Source organism: Cololabis saira, chromosome 4, assembly GCF_033807715.1.
Source record: "Cololabis saira isolate AMF1-May2022 chromosome 4, fColSai1.1, whole genome shotgun sequence".
Classification (NCBI taxonomy): Eukaryota; Metazoa; Chordata; class Actinopteri; order Beloniformes; family Belonidae; genus Cololabis; species Cololabis saira.
In genome coordinates, this window is record NC_084590.1 from 11,679,360 (window position 1) to 11,699,347 (window position 19,988).

General features: G+C 42.2%; 1 protein-coding gene across 1 annotated transcript; it reads left to right on the forward strand.

Moving 5' to 3' along the window:
- The first annotated feature begins 473 nt into the window (after positions 1-473).
- LOC133441501 (gastrula zinc finger protein XlCGF26.1-like) lies at positions 474-17,732 on the forward strand. The gene is made up of 8 exons (XM_061718860.1): positions 474-683; positions 3,841-3,939; positions 4,017-4,242; positions 5,452-5,522; positions 8,163-8,360; positions 10,600-10,777; positions 12,413-13,167; positions 15,015-17,732. The coding sequence occupies exons 1-8, from the start codon at positions 582-584 to the stop codon at positions 15,279-15,281; spliced, it is 1,896 nt and encodes a 631-aa protein (XP_061574844.1). The 5' UTR covers positions 474-581; the 3' UTR covers positions 15,282-17,732.
- The last annotated feature ends 2,256 nt before the right edge of the window (positions 17,733-19,988 follow it).

Below are 19,988 nucleotides of genomic sequence, written 5' to 3' on the forward strand. Positions count from 1 at the left end.
GATGGGTCGAAGTAATGTACAAATATAAATCAATTTAAAAAACGGTACAAAAAGGAAGTTCTGGGAAGTTATTTGATTGAGGAGGAGCTATGTTAAGGAAAGATTGTGTTTGTTAGCTGGTTAGGTGCAAAGGCACAACCAATGGGAAAATCTGTAGCCTTATAGGTAAATTAGCAGCCATTTATTATTAATATTTATGTTTAATTTATAATAGAGGTAACAAAGGGGCAGGGTTAAATAAGTTTTACTTCTACCTGCTCCTTTTCGGACACTGTTTTCTTTTTTCCCTGTTTGTATTACGTGTTTGTTGTTGTTGCCTTTTTTCTGTATGTTTTGAATTTGTTTTAAAATTATATTTTTTTTCCCTTATGTAATTCAATCAATCAAATCAAAAAAAAAAAAGTTGAGCAAATTTCCGAGCTTTTATTCTGAAGGGCATGAACCCGGAAGAAGAAGGTCCTCCGCGGTGGAAGCTGCACGAGTGTTTTAGTGTTTTCACCATGACAACATTGTAATACTTTCCGTGTTTAACTGTGTAAAAAGTGCAGAGGTCGAGACAAACGTCGAACTATCCGGCCGGCATGTCGGACTTCGAGGAGAAGGTGTGCTCCGTCCTGGACGTCGTGGTCAGCGCGACGGTGTCGGAAGTGTCTGAAAACAGTCACGTGTCTCCCGACGAGAAGGTGCGTTTGCGTCGGACCCGTTTACCGGCCCGGTACCGGCTCAGATCTCCCCCTGGGGGGTCCAGACAAACAGCTGAGTGTAGAAATAGAGAAGTCGGCTGGCTGCTGACCCCAGGGGGTTATTATGGGATGGAGGTCCGACAGGAGAATCAGAGAGAGAAACCACGTGGGATTAAGTTTGAATAAAACAAGGTCACGTGATGATCCAGGTTCTAGTGTCTTGGTGGCAGAGCAGACTGAGGTCCATCTATCTGCTGTAGCTCTACAAGCTGCTGATCTCCACCTGGCTGATCAATAATCAGTCAATTACAGTTTTAATGGAGGCTACAACTTGAAAGCAGTTTGACTTGTATTTTATTTTTACATTTCAGTGAAGTTTTCTCTAGAAGTTGCAATAATGTTGCTGAAATATTCCCAATAACGTCTTCACAGCATTACCTGCACATGTTTATGGATAGATGGATAGATAGATAGATAGATAGATAGATAGATAGATAGATAGATAGATAGATAGATAGATAGATACTTAATTAATCCCAAGGGAAATTGAAAGTATCCAGCAGCTACATAGATGCCCAAAAAGCAGGTTAGTATCAAGGACAGACCAAAAAACCTGGGGCCTCATTTATAAAGCTTGCGTGCGCACAAAACGGGGCTTGAAAGATGCGCAAGCCACCTTCTACGCAAAGGTTGGGATTTAAAAAAAAAAAAAAAAAAACCGAAAAATGTGCGTATCTTTACGCCAACCCTGACCCTCGCACAGGAACATTTTGAAGATATGGGGAACTGGCGACGCAGGCGGTGAGGTGGTGAAATGAAGCCAGATTCATGTCATACTTTTAATGTCATCACATATCAGACTTATAGATCCATGTACACCCAAGCCGGTGTTCTGCCGAGGTGTCCTACCTCGGCAGAAAATACTACCGTACCATCCCCGTTTCTTTTACCTCAGTTTCTTTTTTTTTTCAAAGGCTTTTTCATGCAAATAGACGATTTAACAGCAGGAAGTCAGAATGTGCTTCCACATAGATCTATGTGTACGACGCTTCGGCGGAAGAAAAAAAAAAGTCAAATCACGCTTCCACATAGATATTGGCAGGTAGGATGATTTGACAGATGAAAATACCCCGTCAGATCACGCTTCCACATAGATAAATAAATGTTGATGTCTGTGTGGAAGCGTGACCTGACGGGGTATTTTTATCTGTCAAATCATCCCACCGGGCACGGCGTGTCCGCGGTGCAGGACACGCCGTGCCGGTGTCGTGCCAAAAAGAGATTGCCTGCCAGAATCTGATTTCTCCCCTGAAAATGGGTCTTTTTACCTGCCAAAAATTGATTTAAAGCCAAATACAGTTAATGGAAGGTTGTTTCTACCTAAATATGATTTGATCTCATTCTTGAGCTTCATAATCTGAAAATCTGACGTTTCAGCGCTATCGCTCAACAGGCTGCTGTGCGCGCTCCCGCGGCCAGAAATCAGATTCTGGCAGGCAACTCACTCGCTTTATTTTTGTTAGTGATGCCATTACTGTGACCACCAAATAATGTCGTTTTCCTGGCCTCCACCTCATTCACAACATCTCGATCTCAGTCTCCGTGAAATTTAGTGGCATGGGCACGGTTGCCCGGCTCGACACGTCTCATTCATCCTGACGCACAGCAGAAACAGGCTGCAGGAAGCCGCTGCGCATGCTCAGCAGGCTCATTTATATGAAAATACAGTCATCATGTAGTTTGTATTGCCCATTTATGGTAAAAGTGGGCGTGTAGAGGGCGGGATATGAGATGAATTCACCTGCGCAACCTTCCAGCTGGACTGTGATTTATAAAGCGAACATTGCGTGCGTGTGTGCACACGGTTTTATAAATCCGGATTTTTTTTTGCGCCCGCCATTTTCGGCTTTTGGGTTTACGTACACTTTTAGTATGAATCCTACACACTCTTTTATATGAGGAGTCCGGTAGGATTTTAGATGTTTCCCTGCTTCAACGCACCTGAATCAAATGGCTCCATCAGCTCGTCATCGAGGTCTGCACCAGTCTGCTGATGTCACATTGTTTTTTAATCAGGCGTATTGAAGCAGGGAACCACATACAACAGTGTTTCTTGAACCTGGGTCCCCAGGTTGGTCTGCTGTAACACCCCTGGCTCAAAATAGTGGGTCATTGACTCACACATGCAGATATTCATGACAAGCCTCCAGGCAGTTGTCATGGATGTGAATCAAGCTGCAGAGACCTGAACTGTGTTTTGACAAATGGACCAGGTTATAAGTATGCATGTTGGATGTTTAACCTGGAGGTCAATGCTTTTATTGTTTTTGAGTGTTCTCATCCTCCTTTTTATCTATGACCTGCTGTAAAGCACTTTGGCACACCTAAAGGCTGTTGTAAAGTGCTTTATGGTACATTACATTACATTGTTGACTCGCGTTTGGCTCCAGACCCTATTGGTTTTAACCTCTTACCGGTTAATCTATGCAGAAGGATCAATTTAATAGATTCAAGAAGAAGATAATCTCAATATTAGGTTATTTCATTTTGAATATCGTTTCATTGTAATAGTCTCTATAATAGTCAAATTGTCATTAAATTGACAACTGTAGTTTGTTATCAACTAACCAAATGCATTGATTCATTTTCATGCTTTTCTCTTCTTTCTTGAAGTTTAAAATTAATTATCCTTAATTTAATTTTAAGGCTCGTAGATGCCAGTTGTCGTTGTTTCCTCCTGAGTATTTAAACGTTTCTGTGGTTGAAAACAGAAGTTGGGGAAGATGCCTCTTAATAAAACCTGATCAGGCACCGTCCTGCACCATCCTCTCAGGGAGCAGGCGGCGTCATCTTCAGTTTTAATAGTTTTCCAGGACATTACAGGGGCTGGTTTGATCGGGATATCCCGAATGATTAATTACCATGTAAACAGAATATTCCGAATGTCTCAGTAACCGGAATATTAGTAATAACCCGAATTTTGACTGCATGTAAACGTAGTAACTGATGTGGGGTATTTGATGCCAGGCCTGTCATAAATCACTGAGGTATAGCAAATGGATTTCATGATGGCTAATTTTAACGTGTCAGCATGAATGATGAAGATATGACGTAAATTCAGAGCGTTTGTGACTGAGGTCTGTGCTCTTCCCTTTAGCTGATGCAGTTCAACGTCTTCATGTCGTCTCTGGCTGAAGAGGCCGTGGCGAAGATCGTCCAGCTCTTCACCGACTGCTCGTCCGCGCTGCAGCTGGAAGTACGTGCTCTTCGGTATTTCCATCCCATCTCAGTGGGGTTGAGCTCCACCTCTAAAGGATCTGCTGGTGTTTCCAGGTGGCGCAGGGGGCTGCGGAGATCCAGGGCCTGAGGAGGAAGCTGCAGGTGGTGGAGGTGGAGCTGAAGCGGCTGCTGGTGGGCAGCAGGGACCTGGAGGCGGAGGAGGGGCTGACGGATGGAGACGATGAAGAGGTGGAGGAGACGAGCAGCCGGGCCCGAGACGCCGTCCGGGGGGGCAGGGTGGGCCGGGGGGGCCGGCGCTCGGGGAGGAAGACTCGCAGAGGTAAAATCACTGTCACTGAACTGATTTCAGAGCCTTTTTCTTTGTTATAAACCATAAATGAGGTCTTGAAACATGAAGAACAATACTGTGTTTCCTCCATTGTTTGTCTGACATCAATCAGGGGCCATATTCACAAAACATTCTTAAGAAAAAAAATCTTCTTAAGTGTCATTTTTTTCTTAAGTTCAGTCTTAAGAAGAAAAAAGAGAAGAAGTCATATTCTCCAAAAAAGTTCTTAAGTATTTTCTCAACTTTCTTCTTAAGTTTCTTCTTAAGAAAAAACTTAAGAATAAATGGTATTCTTGAAATAAAAGTTCTCAAATTTGTTCTTGACTTTTTTAAGAAAAAGGTTTAAGACAACCTTGTCTTAAAATGTCTTCTGTGAAAAGGCAAGACTCTAATATCACCTTTTTCAACACATTTGCACAAACAAGGATCCACAATAATGTGGAGCGACGCATCGGTGTAGTGAAGTCTCGCTGCAGGTGCATGACTGAATATAATGAAATGAATAATAATAATATAAATATAATATAATTCTGGGATACTTGGCTGCATACTGCTGTGTGAACGGTCTGCTGGAGTGGCTTAGCTACTGAATCCTTTATGTAGTATGCAGTGCACAGTACATACTGATGCAGTATGTAGTACCTAGTATGCCATTTCGGATACAGCCATATTTTAAGAAGTTCTTGAGGCAGGATTTATGAAAAAAATTCGTATACGTTTTAAGTTTTCTAGTAATAATGTCAGATGAAGCGTTCCAAACCAAAAAGAATGAGCCCTCTAGTGTATCTCTCCGTTGCCTTGAACAGGCTGTGTGCTGCAAAATGTGCTGCAATGCTGGACCCGAATTTCCCGCGCTGTCCTGCGGTTGTGACGTCACATGACGCTGCATGTGCGTTCTCCCCGTTCTCCCGTGCCGGCTTCACTGTTGGCTGCAGTACCCCCGACGGCCGTCGTGGTGAAGGGTGGCGCTAGAGAGTCTCATTTCTTAAAAGGAGCCTCATGCTCCTTTAAGTAGGAAAAATAAGAAATGACAGTTCTTAAGACGGTTCTTAAGAAAAATATTGAGGAATTGCACTTAAGAACTTTCTTATGAATTTCTTAATTTTAGATCTTAAGGCATTTCTTAAGATCGTTCTTAAGAACATATTGGTCAGTCCGGCCCCAGGTTGATATTGATAAACATCTCCTTGTTTGATGCAGTGGCGTCTGCTGGCGGAGCTGGAGTGAAGAGGTCTCCTATCATTCACTTGTGGAAGGGAAGAACCTACGAGGTAGGAAGTCTTCACTACTTCTCTTCTGTCGTCGCAGTTTTCCTGCAAATGTTTCCAACTAAATCTGTGAAAAAAGCCATATACCGTATTTTGGGGGCCATTAGGCACAATATCAATGGACAGGTCTATTTTCATACATAAGGTGCATGATGAAACATATACAGGACTGTCTCAGAAAATTAGAATATTGTGATAAAGTTCTTCTGACTTGCCTTGCTTAGAATAATGTGATTTTCTGTAATGCAATTACAAAAACAAAAATGTCATACATTCTGGATTCATTACAAATCAACTGAAATATTGCAAGCCTTTTATTATTTTAATATTGCTGATCATGGCTTACAGCTTAAGAAAACTCGCATATCCTATCTCAAAAAATTTGAATATTCTGGGAATCTTAATCTTAAACTGTAAACCATAATCAGCAATATTAAAATAATAAAAAGGCTTGGAATATTTCAGTTGATTTGTAATGAATCCAGAATGTATGACATTTTTGTTTTTTTTAATTGCATTACAGAAAATCACAATATTCTGAAACAGTCCTGTATAAAGTGAAACAAAACATTCAACTAAGTCCAAAATGTATTCAACTCGTTCAGAATAACTCAATAACAAACTAAACAGACACTAAAACAGAAAAATAATCTCACATTTTAAATCATTCATCTTCCACAAATCCACAAATAAAAAGTGGAGGAGGTAAACGTCCTGTTGTCTGATTGGTTCATCGTTGCCAGCGATAGCGGACACCTGAAGTTAGTGTGAGGTTGGAACAACGTTGTACTCCAACATTTGATTATAATTGATTATGTCGTAGATTTGAAAACTAGGTTCACGCTAAAAATCTAACGTTGACGTTTAATTACAGTAAAATAACGTTAATTAGGTGGTGGATGATGGTTGCTTGCAGCGCTACATAATTAGTTATCCAACATTGACGTTACAACCCGTATCCAATCAAGGACCGACTTTAACGTGTCTTAACGGTCCGACTATCGATCAAGCGGAACCGGCTTCTTCGCTACCAAAGTCACTAAAACATGTTGACAGACTTCTGAGCTCAGTGACACATAAAATGGTTTGAGGTCCGTAAACAACAGGATTCATAGACAAGACCCCTGAATTATAGGGCGCACTGCCGATTTTTGAGAAAAATTAAGGATTTTAAATTAGCTGAGCGGAAGGTACGGTACGTCCGTCTCCAGCAGTGATAAAACCCCTCTTGTGTGGGGGGTTTGACGCTGCACCTTCTCCCTATACACTTAGGGCCCGATTTACTAAGATCCTAAATAAAGAGTACTAAATTGCGCGTGCACTGAAAAAGTTTGCACGTGCTGTTGTTGTGTGTTTTGCGGGTGATCAACTAAGATTGCGTGCCCAATTGATAACAGGTGCAACCAGCAGTATTTAAATGAGGTGTTGCGCGTCTTACGGTTTGCGGCGCAAACTTTGCGCCATGGAGAGTCTGGATATAGTCGCAAGCGCAAAATGAAATTTGACGAGTTGGAGTTAGAGATATTAGTGGAAGAGGCAAATTGTTGTGCCGTATTCAGCACCCCTGCCGTGAAAAGCACCCCCTTGTATATTCAATGATAAGTAGACCAAGAAAAAAAACAACACACTGACACTTCAATATATTTATATATACACACTCACACAAACACATACTTAGGAGTTTATATTATATATATTTACAAATATTATGGAAGACAACACAGTAAGCAGGCTATTAATTAATGACATCAATAACCATTTACCCGATTTTTGTTATCTGTGACTGTGATTGTGGGAAAGTATGACTATTGTGGAATCCATGAGCGCATTTAAACACGCTAAACAGAACATGACACGGAATGAGAATATCATTTTTGTCAGACGAGGGGTGCTTTTCCCGGCAGGGGTGCTGAATTCGGCACAACACCGGGGTATGACAACTGCAGAACAAGTATAGGCGCACAATAAGAAATACTTTTTTCTCCATGAAAACACGTGATTTATTTATTATCACAAATTAAAAAATTAATGTGCCTCCTGTGGCAACCTTTTGCTGAATAATACTCGATTTAACATTCAAATAAAATATTTCTCCTTTTGCATGTGGAGATTAGCACCTTCCTTTCGAACGTATTAAATACAGACGCAATCACAATCCACGCAAAAACTTTCAGGCTTGGCAAATCTCATTGCGCGTGGTAAATGGACCAATTTGCATTTTCCCCTCCCAGTATTTAGCGATATCTGGCGGGTACGCCCCATATTGATTATTCATCAGGGCAAAAGTACTAAATGAATAGCGTGTGCTATTTTGCGCATTTGAGAGGCGCAGTCCTCTTTGCACGCTGTTAGTAGATCAGCTTGCACATTGGTTTGCGGGTGATGTAAAGTTTGCACACGTTTTTATACACGCAAACCTTTAGTAAATCAGGCCCTTAATGGGAATCTGTGAATGTGCTAATGAGGTCCGCTGCTCTTCATCTCAGCGTACATTCGTCTCCCTCCCCTCTCTGTGACATCACCGCCCCGATAAGTCATTGTACCTCACTAAAATATAAGATTAGTTTGCTCCAACGTCGTGAAGCAGAAATAGGAGGACTACTACCACATGGTCACGGCTGTGATCTCCCTCCGTCCTGTCAGGACAGCACCCAGATGGTGCTGATAAAGGAGGAGGGTCTGGAGGGTCTAGAAGGCCCGGAGAGTCTGGAGGGCCCGGCGGGTCCGGAGGGCCCGGAGGGTCTGGAGGGCCCGGAGGGTTTGGCCGACGACACGTCCTCCGACTGCGGTCACCACGGAGACGATCCCGCCCCGATTGACGATGGGGACCCGGACTACCAGGTAGGTTTCAGAGACACTTTAACCCATGTACTGTCTTTGGGTCAAAATGACCTAATTCTCCTATCATTCTTTCCTCCTGCTCTCTCCTTCCTTCCTTCCTTCCTTCCTTCCTTCCTTCCTTCCTTCCTTCCTTCCTTCCTTCCTTCCTTCCTTCCTTCCTTCCTTCCTTCCATCTTTTCTCCCTTTCTTTCTTCCTTTTTTCCCTTCCTTCCTTCTTTCCTCCTGCTCTCTCCTTCCTTCTTCCCTTCCTCTTTTCTTCCTTCCTTCCTTCCTTCCTTCCTTCCTTCTTTTCTCCCTTTCTTTCTTCCTTTTTTCCCTTCCTTCCTTCTTTCCTCCTGCTCTCTCCTTCCTTCCTTCCTTCCTTCCTTCTTTCCTTCCTTCCTTCCTTCCTTCTTTTCTCCCTTTCTTTCTTCCTTTTTTCCCTTCCTTCCTTCTTTCCTCCTGCTCTCTCCTTCCTTCTTCCCTTCCTCTTTTCTTCCTTCCTTCCTTCCTTCCTTCTTTTCTCCCTTTCTTTCTTCCTTTTTTCCCTTCCTTCCTTCTTTTCTCCCTTTCTTTCTTCCTTTTTTCCATTCCTTCCTTCCTTCCTTCCTTCCTTCCTTCCTTCCTTCCTTCCTTCTTTTCTCCCTTTCTTTCTTCCTTTTTTCCCTTCCTTCCTTCTTTCCTCCTGCTCCTTCCTTCCTTCCTTCCTTCCTTCCTTCCTTCCTTCCTTCCTTCTTTTCTCCCTTTCTTTCTTCCTTTTTTCCATTCCTTCCTTCTTTCCTCCTGCTCTCTCCTTCCTTCTTCCCTTCCTCTTTTCTTCCTTCCTTCCTTCCTTCCTTGCTTCCTTCCTTCCTTCTTTTCTCCCTTTCTTTCTTCCTTTTTTCCCTTCCTTCCTTCTTTCCTCCTGCTCTCTCCTTCCTTCTTCCCTTCCTCTTTTCTTCCTTCCTTCCTTCCTTCCTTCCTTCCTTCTTTTCTCCCTTTCTTTCTTCCTTTTTTCCCTTCCTTCCTTCTTTCCTCCTGCTCTCTCCTTCCTTCCTTCCTTCCTTCCTTCTTTCCTTCCTTCCTTCCTTCCTTCTTTTCTCCCTTTCTTTCTTCCTTTTTTCCCTTCCTTCCTTCTTTCCTCCTGCTCTCTCCTTCCTTCTTCCCTTCCTCTTTTCTTCCTTCCTTCCTTCCTTCCTTCCTTCCTTCCTTCTTTTCTCCCTTTCTTTCTTCCTTTTTTCCCTTCCTTCCTTCTTTCCTCCTGCTCTCTCCTTCCTTCCTTCCTTCCTTCCTTCCTTCTTTTCTCCCTTTCTTTCTTCCTTTTTTCCCTTCCTTCCTTCTTTTCTCCCTTTCTTTCTTCCTTTTTTCCATTCCTTCCTTCCTTCCTTCCTTCCTTCCTTCCTTCCTTCCTTCCTTCTTTTCTCCCTTTCTTTCTTCCTTTTTTCCCTTCCTTCCTTCTTTCCTCCTGCTCCTTCCTTCCTTCCTTCCTTCCTTCCTTCCTTCTTTTCTCCCTTTCTTTCTTCCTTTTTTCCATTCCTTCCTTCTTTCCTCCTGCTCTCTCCTTCCTTCTTCCCTTCCTCTTTTCTTCCTTCCTTCCTTCCTTCCTTGCTTCCTTCCTTCCTTCTTTTCTCCCTTTCTTTCTTCCTTTTTTCCCTTCCTTCCTTCTTTCCTCCTGCTCTCTCCTTCCTTCCTTCCTTCCTTCCTTCCTTCCTTCCTTCCTTCCTTCCTTCCTTCCTTCCTTCCTTCTTTTCTCCCTTTCTTTCTTCCTTTTTTCCCTTCCTTCCTTCTTTCCTCCTGCTCTTTCCTTCCTTCCTTCCTTCCTTCCTTCCTTCCTTCCTTCCTTCCTTCCTTCCTTCCTTCCTTCTTTTCTCCCTTTCTTTCTTCCTTTTTTCCCTTCCTTCCTTCTTTCCTCCTGCTCTCTCCTTCCTTCCTTCCTTCCTTCCTTCCTTCCTTCCTTCCTTCTTTTCTCCCTTTCTTTCTTCCTTTTTTCCATTCCTTCCTTCTTTCCTCCTGCTCTCTCCTTCCTTCTTCCCTTCCTCTTTTCTTCCTTCCTTCCTTCCTTTCTCCCTTCCTTTCCTCCCATCCTCCCTTCCTTCTTTTCACCCTTCCTTCCATCCTTCCTTTCTCCATTCCTTCTTTCCTCCCTTCTTCCCTTCCTCCTTCCTTGACCTGAAGACAGCACAAGGGTTAGCTGTGTCGTAATTCTTTCATGCCAAGGGAAGAAAAAATGAAGATGTTTGTATGATTTTTATTTTTTTATTTATTTATTTTTTTCCGTCAGGTGGAGCCGGACGACCCGGACGAGGGAGACCCAGAATACACCACCAGATCTAAACCCGCCCCGAAGCCCAGGTCGCATCCCCTCCGAGCGAATGGCCAGAAGTCCTTCCGCTGCTCGCAGTGCGGCCGAGACTTCTCCTTCCAGCGGAGCCTCAACGCTCACATGCTGCTTCACACGGGTGAGTTTTCCTTGGGATGTAGGAAACGGTCCTGAGGTCTCGGCGAGGAGGATTATTCCTTTATACTATATTAGTATAACACTATTTATTATACTGTATTTGCTATGTTTACAGTACATTTATTCAGTTTACAGTACACTTGTTCAGTTTCAGTTTCTTTTTTACAGTTTTTTATTTTTCATACTTATAATTTATCTTTATCGTTTATTTAGCCTGAGTTGGAGCCCTGCGCGGGACTGTTTTCTTCATCCCGCTACTGCCCGCTCCCGCTCAACATTTATATCCACTTCCACCCGCAAAACTCAGAGTTCATGCCTGCACAATATTAGAAATGCATTGATTTTGTGTCTTCCCCCGTCCCGCAAGAGAAATGTTCTAGACAAATCTATCTGATTTAATGTTAACATGATAGCTTGATGGATAATTGACAGTTCATAGGACACCTGACCAATTATGTGGTTGAGGTTATAGCAACGAGAGTAGCTGTGAGTGGCTCAAATAACACTAATAAATAATGTAAAATAAACAAAGTTAACGAATGAAACTAATTAATTTAAGTAATTAACCATTTGGCCATTACATTGCTGTGGAGGAAGAGAATGCTGCTGACCGACTGAGGTTCCAATCCCTGCGTCTCTTCCAAGATGCTCCACAGACACTAAACAAAGTTTCTCCAAATATCTGACTTGCTTTGTCTTTGTTTTGTAAAGACCTTGTTTGAGGTTTTTTTCCACGTCATTGATTTCCATCTTGTCGCTAGGCTACATCCCGATCCCGCAGTGTTTTTTTAGCCGCCCGCAGCAAAGTTCAAACCGCCCGCTCCCACCAGATTTGCGTTGGGTCCCGCAGGACCCGGCAGGACACTATCCCAATACAGCCTCTAGTTTGACTTCATGTTGTCGAACTTTAATAATAATAATAATTCATTTTATTTAGAGGCGCCTTTCAGGTCACCCAAAGTCATCTTACAGGAGATAGTAAGAAAACACACATTTTATAAGTTGAAGGGGACCTATTATGAAAAACATGTTTTCTCTTGCTTTAACATATATAAAGTGGTCTCCCCTCAGCTGCCAACTCGGAGAAGGAGGAAAGCAACCAAATTCTGCAGTGTTTGTACAGCCGCCCGGATGATCCATCCAGTGTCACGTGGCTTCTACAAGCCGTTCAGATTCTGCTCCCGTCGTTACGTAAAGACGGGAGCGATTTACATGGGTTGGCCTCCGATGCGTGAAACCACGCCCACAACTAACTCCGCCGGCCGGAGCTTCCTCCATTTTTTAGTAGCGGTGTATCGTGATGGCGTCTGTTCGAGCTAGACATGCAAATTGCTCTGTTGTTGGTTGTAAAAACCAACACAAATGTCTGTATTCTGTCCCAGCTCCAGCCCTCCCCTGCTACGTGTCATTCAGGCAGCCAATCAGCACAGTGCCTCATTATCATAGCCCCGCCCACTCAGAATCCCACATAGATAATGAGGTTAGAGAATGGGAAGATAAAGACATGGCTCAGAGGCTGAATTTCTAATTTATTTAGCAAAAAAAATCAAAAGCTTGTTTTTAAGACATTCAAGGCCTGTTTTAAAATAGGTATTAGATGCCATAATAAGAAAGCGTTATTTCTGTTAACGTACAGGTGAGAGACCCCACACCTGCGATGTCTGCGGGAAGGGCTTCACCCTGAAGCAGCTCCTGAGGAACCACCAGCGGCTCCACGCCGACGTGCGCCCGTTCCGCTGCGAGCAGTGCGGGAAGAGCTTCTACCGGGCGCACGGCCTCAAGATGCACCAGATGGTGCACACGGGCGAGCGCGCCTACAACTGCCAGTACTGCAGCAAAAGCTTCACCATCCAGGGCAACCTGCAGCGGCACCTGCGCATCCACACAGGCGAGAAGCCGTTCCGATGCGACACCTGCGGCAAGAGCTTCAACCAGGCCGACACCCTGAAGGGCCACCAGCGCATCCACACGGGGGAGCGGCCCTTCGCCTGCGACACCTGCGGCAAGTGCTTCATCCAGAAGAACGCGCTGAAGATGCACCAGAAGACCATCCACACGGACGAGCGCTCGCTGATCAGCGTGGCCTGCGTAGCCTGCGGCGTCGTCGCCGCCTGCGTGGACTCGCTGCGGAAGCACCTGCAGACGCACGCGGCCACCATCCCCTGCACCTGCCTGCTGTGCGGCCTGCGGCTCTGCTCCATCACGGAGCTGCGCTCGCACCAGCAGCAGCACACGGCCGACCGGCCGCACAGCTGCGGCATCTGCGGAAAGAGCTTCAAGTCGTCCAGCTACCTGAAGATCCACCTGAAGACGCACAGCGGCGAGCGGCCGTTCGCCTGCGACATCTGCGGCCGCATGTTCACGCAGCACAGCAGCCTCAAATCTCACCAGGTGGGTGAGGCGATTTCACAACGTTGTTGTGACTTCTGCTGTTCAATTCAATTATGCTTTTTATTGTTTCCTTATATTGTGATTTTGTGTAATGGAATTACAAAAACAAAAATGTCATACATTCTGGATTCATTACAAATCAACTGAAATATTGCAAGCCTTTTATTATTTTAATATTGCTGATCATGGTTTACAGCTTAAGAAAACTCAAATATCCTATCTAAAAAAATTTGAATATTCTGGGAATCTTAATCTTAAACTCTAAGCCATAATCAGCAATATTAATATAATAAAAGGCCTGCAATATTTCAGTTGATTTGTAATGAATCCAGAATGTATGAGATTTTTTTTTTTTTTTTTAATTGCATTACAGAAAATAAAGAACTTTATCACAATATTCTAATTTTCTGAGACAGTCCTGTATACAGTACTCAGAGAAGCAACATTATACAAATAGAGTTAAATAAAAATAAATATGCATACATACCATAGCAAATGCAGCTGAGTTCACAAATAGTTGATATTGATGATGGAAGCTAAAGTCACAGCATATGTAAAATAATAATAAAAGATCTAAAATAAATGACTATACATAGAAGTACATATAACACATGCCTGCTGTACATACACATATGAAGAAGTAGAAAACTAACCCAGTGAATGTTTGATCGGAAAGGAAAGTATTGTAGACGTTGTTTCTGAATCCACATTTTGTCAGTTAACATTTCCCTGATCCATGATCTGTGTTAAACATGGGTCCCAGATTCAAGAGGAAGGTAGCGATTTCACTGTGATATTTCCATGTTTTTGTGTTGGTCGGTCCTCCAGCAATCTGCTCAGGTGTTTCAATTTAAAGCAGATTACCATATTTTCCGGACTATAAGACGCTCCAGCCATAAAATGCATAATAAAGAAGGAAAGTCGCACTGGAGTATTAAGTCACATTTTTCGGGAAAATGTATTTTATACATTTTATAAAATCCAACACGAAGAACAGACATGTCATCTTGAAAGGCAATTTAAAATAAAAAATAGAATAGAGGCAACAACAGTCTGAATAATTGTATGGTTTGCTTACATTACATGACCAAACTGAGAATGTGCCTGGTATGTTAACATACCATATTAAGAGTTATTCAGATAACTAGCATAAATAACATGCTAAGAAGTCAACAAACCATCCGTGTCACTCCAAATAACTAAAATCCAATGAAATCTTCATCCTCTGTGTCACTTTTAAACAACTCCGCTAACTCCGGAGGTCGAAGATGCGGCGCTTCCTCTTCTACGTCACTTACGTCAGACTCATCGTCAGCTGCAGTTCGCCCTCTTGAGGTTTAGTGTGAAAATTACATGTGAAATGATATACCGGTAATAATGTGTTAATAATTTCACACATAAGTCGCTCCAGAGTATCAGTCGTACCCCCAGCCAAACTATGAAAAAAAAAAAATAAAGTGACTTATAGTCTGGAAAATACAGTAGTAATTTGACCCAAAACAGAGCAACATCTTTGCACAGGTTGTGAAAAATAAATTCTTTTTAAATCCAGGTGGGAAGCTTCATTTTTCACCAGGCGGCCCAATACTTATTTTAGTCTTCTTGTAATAATAAGAATAAGCTTTATTGGCCAAGCATGCCAGACAGGGAATTTGTCTTTGGTTGTTTCGCTCACTGAACCCAGATTTAAATAGTTACAAACAGTAATAGACAAATGGCTCTTAATAACGTATATACAATAAAAAAAAAAGTGAAAGGTGCAGCAGAATGACGTAGTGAACACAAACACTAAATAGATAAATAAAGTCTGAAAGATTTCCACTCATCCTCTCACTTCTCGTCCGAAGGTGGTTCACACGGGAGAGAAACCCTTCAGCTGCGACACCTGCGGCAAATGTTTCAGCAACACGGGCAACCTGAACCGGCACCAGCGCATCCACACGGGCGAGAAGCCGTTCAGCTGCGACACGTGTGGCCGCAGCTTCAACCAGGGCAACAGCCTGAAGGCGCACCAGCAGATCCACACCGGAGAGAAGCAGTTCATGTGCGACAAGTGCGGGAAGAGTTTCTCCTACCTGAGGAACCTGAAGGACCACAAATGCTTCTACGTCTGAACCCGACCAGAGGACACTTCATCACTGCGTAGACTTCTGAGGAATATAGCAGACGGTAGCTTTTCTGAACTGCTGTGAGGACTTTGTGGGTGTGTGTGTGTGTGTGTACAGCTGGTATTTTTAATTCATATTGGTATTTTTTCTAATATATCAAATTAGATTGTACTGAAATAGTTGTCTTCCCCTTTAAAGTTAGATAGATAGATATACTTTCTTTATCCCAAGCTGGGAAATTGTAAATCACCTCACAGCCCTGCAGCCCGACCTGCAGCCTGACCGTGATCTGCTCATGTCAACAGAGATCCCGTCGTTTTACACACAAGTGCAATTGAACGCACGTCAACGTTTTCTGAGTATTAGCATCGTTTCTGGAAGCTGACGTGGCAGAATTAACCTCCAAACAACTTTAAAATGTCCTTACCTATATGTTGCAACATGTTTTTGTGTACAACCCAAATTCCAACAAAGCTGGGATTCTGTGTAAAACAAACGGACATGAAACGCAATGATTTGCAAATATTTGTTCCCACTTGAAAATAAACACATCGGATATTGAAACTATATAAAATATTAGCTCTTTTTTGATTTGATGGCAGCAAAACGTCTCAAAATGTTTACAACTGTAAACATCTGGGTCGTGAGGAGACCAGTTGGAGCTGGAGCTTTAGGAGTGTTTCCCATTCTGGTCTGGTGCAGGATTCCTGCAGCTCAGCGATCCTTTGTCACCTGGTTCTTCATGTCATGATGCTGTAGATGTTTTGGTGAAGGGTCTTTAGCACCGTCCTGCTAGAGTATACAAGGTGTTCCCTGATAGCACGGCCGTCTGGACTGAAGCAGATGTTGCTCTCAAGCCTTGTATGTAGTTTCCAGCGTTGATGGAGCCTTTCCAGATGTGGGAGCCGCCCCCGCCATAGACACCACTGCAACCTCAGGCCGTCAGAGATGCCGGCTGATAACAAGCTGGACGGTTCCTCTGAGTGTCTGCTTTTAAGGCACGTCTGCCTGATGGGCCAGAGATCACAAACATCCAGTTTTTACCTTTTTAGGCTTGTCCCAAGCATACAGAGATTCCTCCTGGGTCTCTAAACTCTTCATAATGTTACTCCGAGGAACATTTTCCTGAAATTATTCCTATTTTTTGGACACAGATTTCTGTAGATTGCTCTAAAAACAAATGACAAGAGCTTAACATGGATGGTAATTCAACTGGGAGCCAGCGGTACGAGTACAGGACCGGTGGGGATGCGGTCACGTTGCTCACCAGTCGACGACCTGATCGGCTGTCAAACGCTCCTCCAGTTGTTTATTTGTATTATTCTCTGTGTCCTCGCTGCCATCACATTCAAAAGGTCTCCCTTTCAACATCTGATATGTTGTTTTTGTTCTGTTGGAACTAGAATATGGGTTCAAACCTTTTATTTGCTCTTGTAACTGGGGTTGTAGAATGAGATGCAACAATTAATGAGTCTTGACGGGTATTTTATTCACAATTTCATAAGATTCTGTCTCACAAAAGCGAGAAGGATTGCGTAATTAGGACTTAAGTCGTATTAAGATTAAGAAAACAGAGAATATAGAAGAGAAGTGAATAGATACTGATACTATCTGACAGTTGTGTAGTACTATTATCACTGTTACCGTTGTAAATGTCCGTTCTGCAGGCCGTGTATCTCGTCATGTCGGGACAGTTTTTGGGCATATCGCCCAATATTAATCATATAAACTGTAATTGCTGTGATAAACGACTGGAAAGCAACACACAGACGAGACAAAGGTATGAACCTACAACTACCATCAGCAGGGCGGCTGACTGGGCTGAATATCCCTGATGTTAACGTTTATCATCACGAGCTCATGAGACACTTTTTCAGTCCGTCTTTTTAAACTTTTTTAAAACTGACTGAAAGTTGCCTTGTTGCCGTGCCAACAGAGACATTGTTGAAGTGTTTTATCAGTAACGTCCATGTAGCGAGTGAAGCAGCTCTCAAGCTTGTGTGTTGAGATGATAAAGATATTACACTTGCTGGTTTTGTCTCTGTTATTGGCTCGCGTGGTGCGTTCAAGGCTGCGTAAAGGTGATGTCTGATTTGGCTCATTACGGTGACCTGAGTCGTGTTTCCTGCATCCTGAGCTGGTTAACTTCAGGTTGAATTTCTGGGGTCTCTAATCGACATTAAGCTCCAGTTTAACCAGCTTATTTCCATCCAAGTTCAGCTCTTTGAGCTTCGACAGATGGACTAAAACCTGATCCAGGGAGTTGTATCAAGGCTGAGGAGATGAAATGTGTTCAAAGTTATCAAGACGACTGAATTATTGACTGAACCTGAATTATTCAAGATGATTCAATCATTGATTGATGGCTGCTCTCCAGACTGAGCTTTACAGGTTAGAGACCCGTGAACTGACGTGAGGGGGATTAACAATGTACTTTTGATCTCACAAAAAATTCTGCTGATGGAAAATGAAATAAACTGTTTATTTTTGGCTGCAATATTCTGACCACGAGATTCTTCAGTCACAAACTCCATCTTGAAAAATTATGTGAAAAGTTGTTAAACTGTTAAAAAAAAACAAAAAAAAACTAACTGAAATAATAATCTCATTAACTGAAATAGAAATAAAAACTCATGTTTTAAACTCAAAACAAAAATAAACTAAAAAACTATATTTAATGTAAAACTAACTTAAACCAAATAGAATTATGGGTAAAATTTACTTTGGTGCCCTGTTTGTCTGACGTCCTTTATTTTTGTGCCTTTTTAGCTGTGCCACTTATTTTTTCTAATTTCTCAAAATAAATAAATCATTTTTGTTCTAGTGGATAGATAAGATCTATTTAAACATGGAATATAGAGTTATTACTAATGGAATTAAATACTTTATAAATCCCTCAAAGCAAATTACATAATTGAATGACCTAAATCATGTTCATATCGGTCAGAATTGTTTGGAAATGTTTCAAATACCTCTCAGTATTTTAGAGTGCTGATTAATTAATCTGAAATTCGTTTTTGGTTTTTATTTATTTATTTTACATCATTTTATATAATTTTCCAAAAACAGCACAAGACCCGTGTAAAAGTTTCCTTTCACCTTCACCGCGTCACCAGCAGGTGGCGCCAAACTCACATGACAGCTGTTTACCGCAAAATCATCGTTTTGGTGTAAAGTTCCTCTTGTTTCTTGTATTCTTTCTTCTAAAAGGTGAATATTTTGTTCCTTTTGAGTATTTCCTGCTCTTTCACTCTTCAAAACCTTTTAAATTTAAAGACTAAACCCTGAACGTCTGGACATCACAACACTTTAGTGGAAACTAGTAATTTAGAAAGAGTACTGTTTTTGACCTCTTCTCTTGTGATTGTTGTTTATGTTTTTTTTAGAACTGTTTATTGTGTGTTCTTTTTAAATCCCTGTGCATTACGTCAGCGTGCACATCCAGCAGCTGCTGCAGGCCCGGCTGAACAGACATGGACCTGTTTAGGTCCAGCTGCCTGTAATCCCTTCATGTTACAGTTCCACTAGATTTAGGGTTGGTAACTTTTAGTTTTCTTAAGTTTTAAGCTTCAGGATCATGGAACTATTCCATCTAGTGTTAGATTCAGGGCTTAGAAAAGTAGGAACATTTGCTTTCACACGGGAAACTGCTGATGCGCCTCAACGTAAAGAAAGACCCGGCTGCTGGCACACATTCACACATCCAGCTCCCAGGCTCATAAAGAAGATAAGATAAGACTTTATTGATCTCACAATGGGTAATGTGTGCATTACCACACGAAAACAGAAGAGTAAGCAAAAAAAAGATAAAAATATAAGATAAAAGATAAAATACAATACTACTACTTACAACAGTAGCTGGTATTTATATACAAGCATACACAGTAGGCGTTATGGATGGAGGGTCGTGGAGATGTGCAATTAAATAATATTCTTACTGTAAAGGGACATACATATATGAATATATATTATATTCATGTATAAATATATATACATACATAAATATCTACACCTATTATTACCCCTTTTGCATCAAACCGGTTCCAGGGCTGGTTCACAATGTAATGTAATGTAATGTAAACTTTATTTGTATAGCACCTTACATCGACCTCAAGGTGAACCAAAGTGCTTTACATAACATACAAAAATAAAACAAGAATAAAACATATGAACATATAAAAACATCAAGTATAAAAAGTGTCGCCACACTACTGGGCATTAAAAGCCACCCTGAATAAATAAGTTTTAATTTTAGATTTAAAAAGGCCAAGGTCAGAGATGGTGCGTAACTCACAGGGGAGCTTATTCCAGAGCCTGGGGCCGGCAACTGAAAAGGCTCGGTCACCCCAGTGCTTCTGCTTTGACCTGGGCACTTCCAACAAACGTTGGTTGGAGGACCTCAGAGCTCTGCCAGGCTCACGCACTGTTAAAATCTCCGATAAATAAGGAGGGGCAGGGCCGTTAAGAGCTTTAAAAACAAACATTAAAAGTTTAAAATCAAGTCTAAAACGAACAGGCAGCCAGTGAAGGGAATAGAGGACCGGGGTGATGTGCTCTCGTCTGGGTGTGTTCGTTAAAAAACGGGCAGCTGCATTTTGTACCAGCTGAAGACGGCTAAAAGAGGATTGGGCAATGCCAACATAAAGTGCATTGCAGTAGTCCAATCTGGAGCTGACTAGAGCGTGGATAGCTCTCTCCATGTCGTGACGGCTC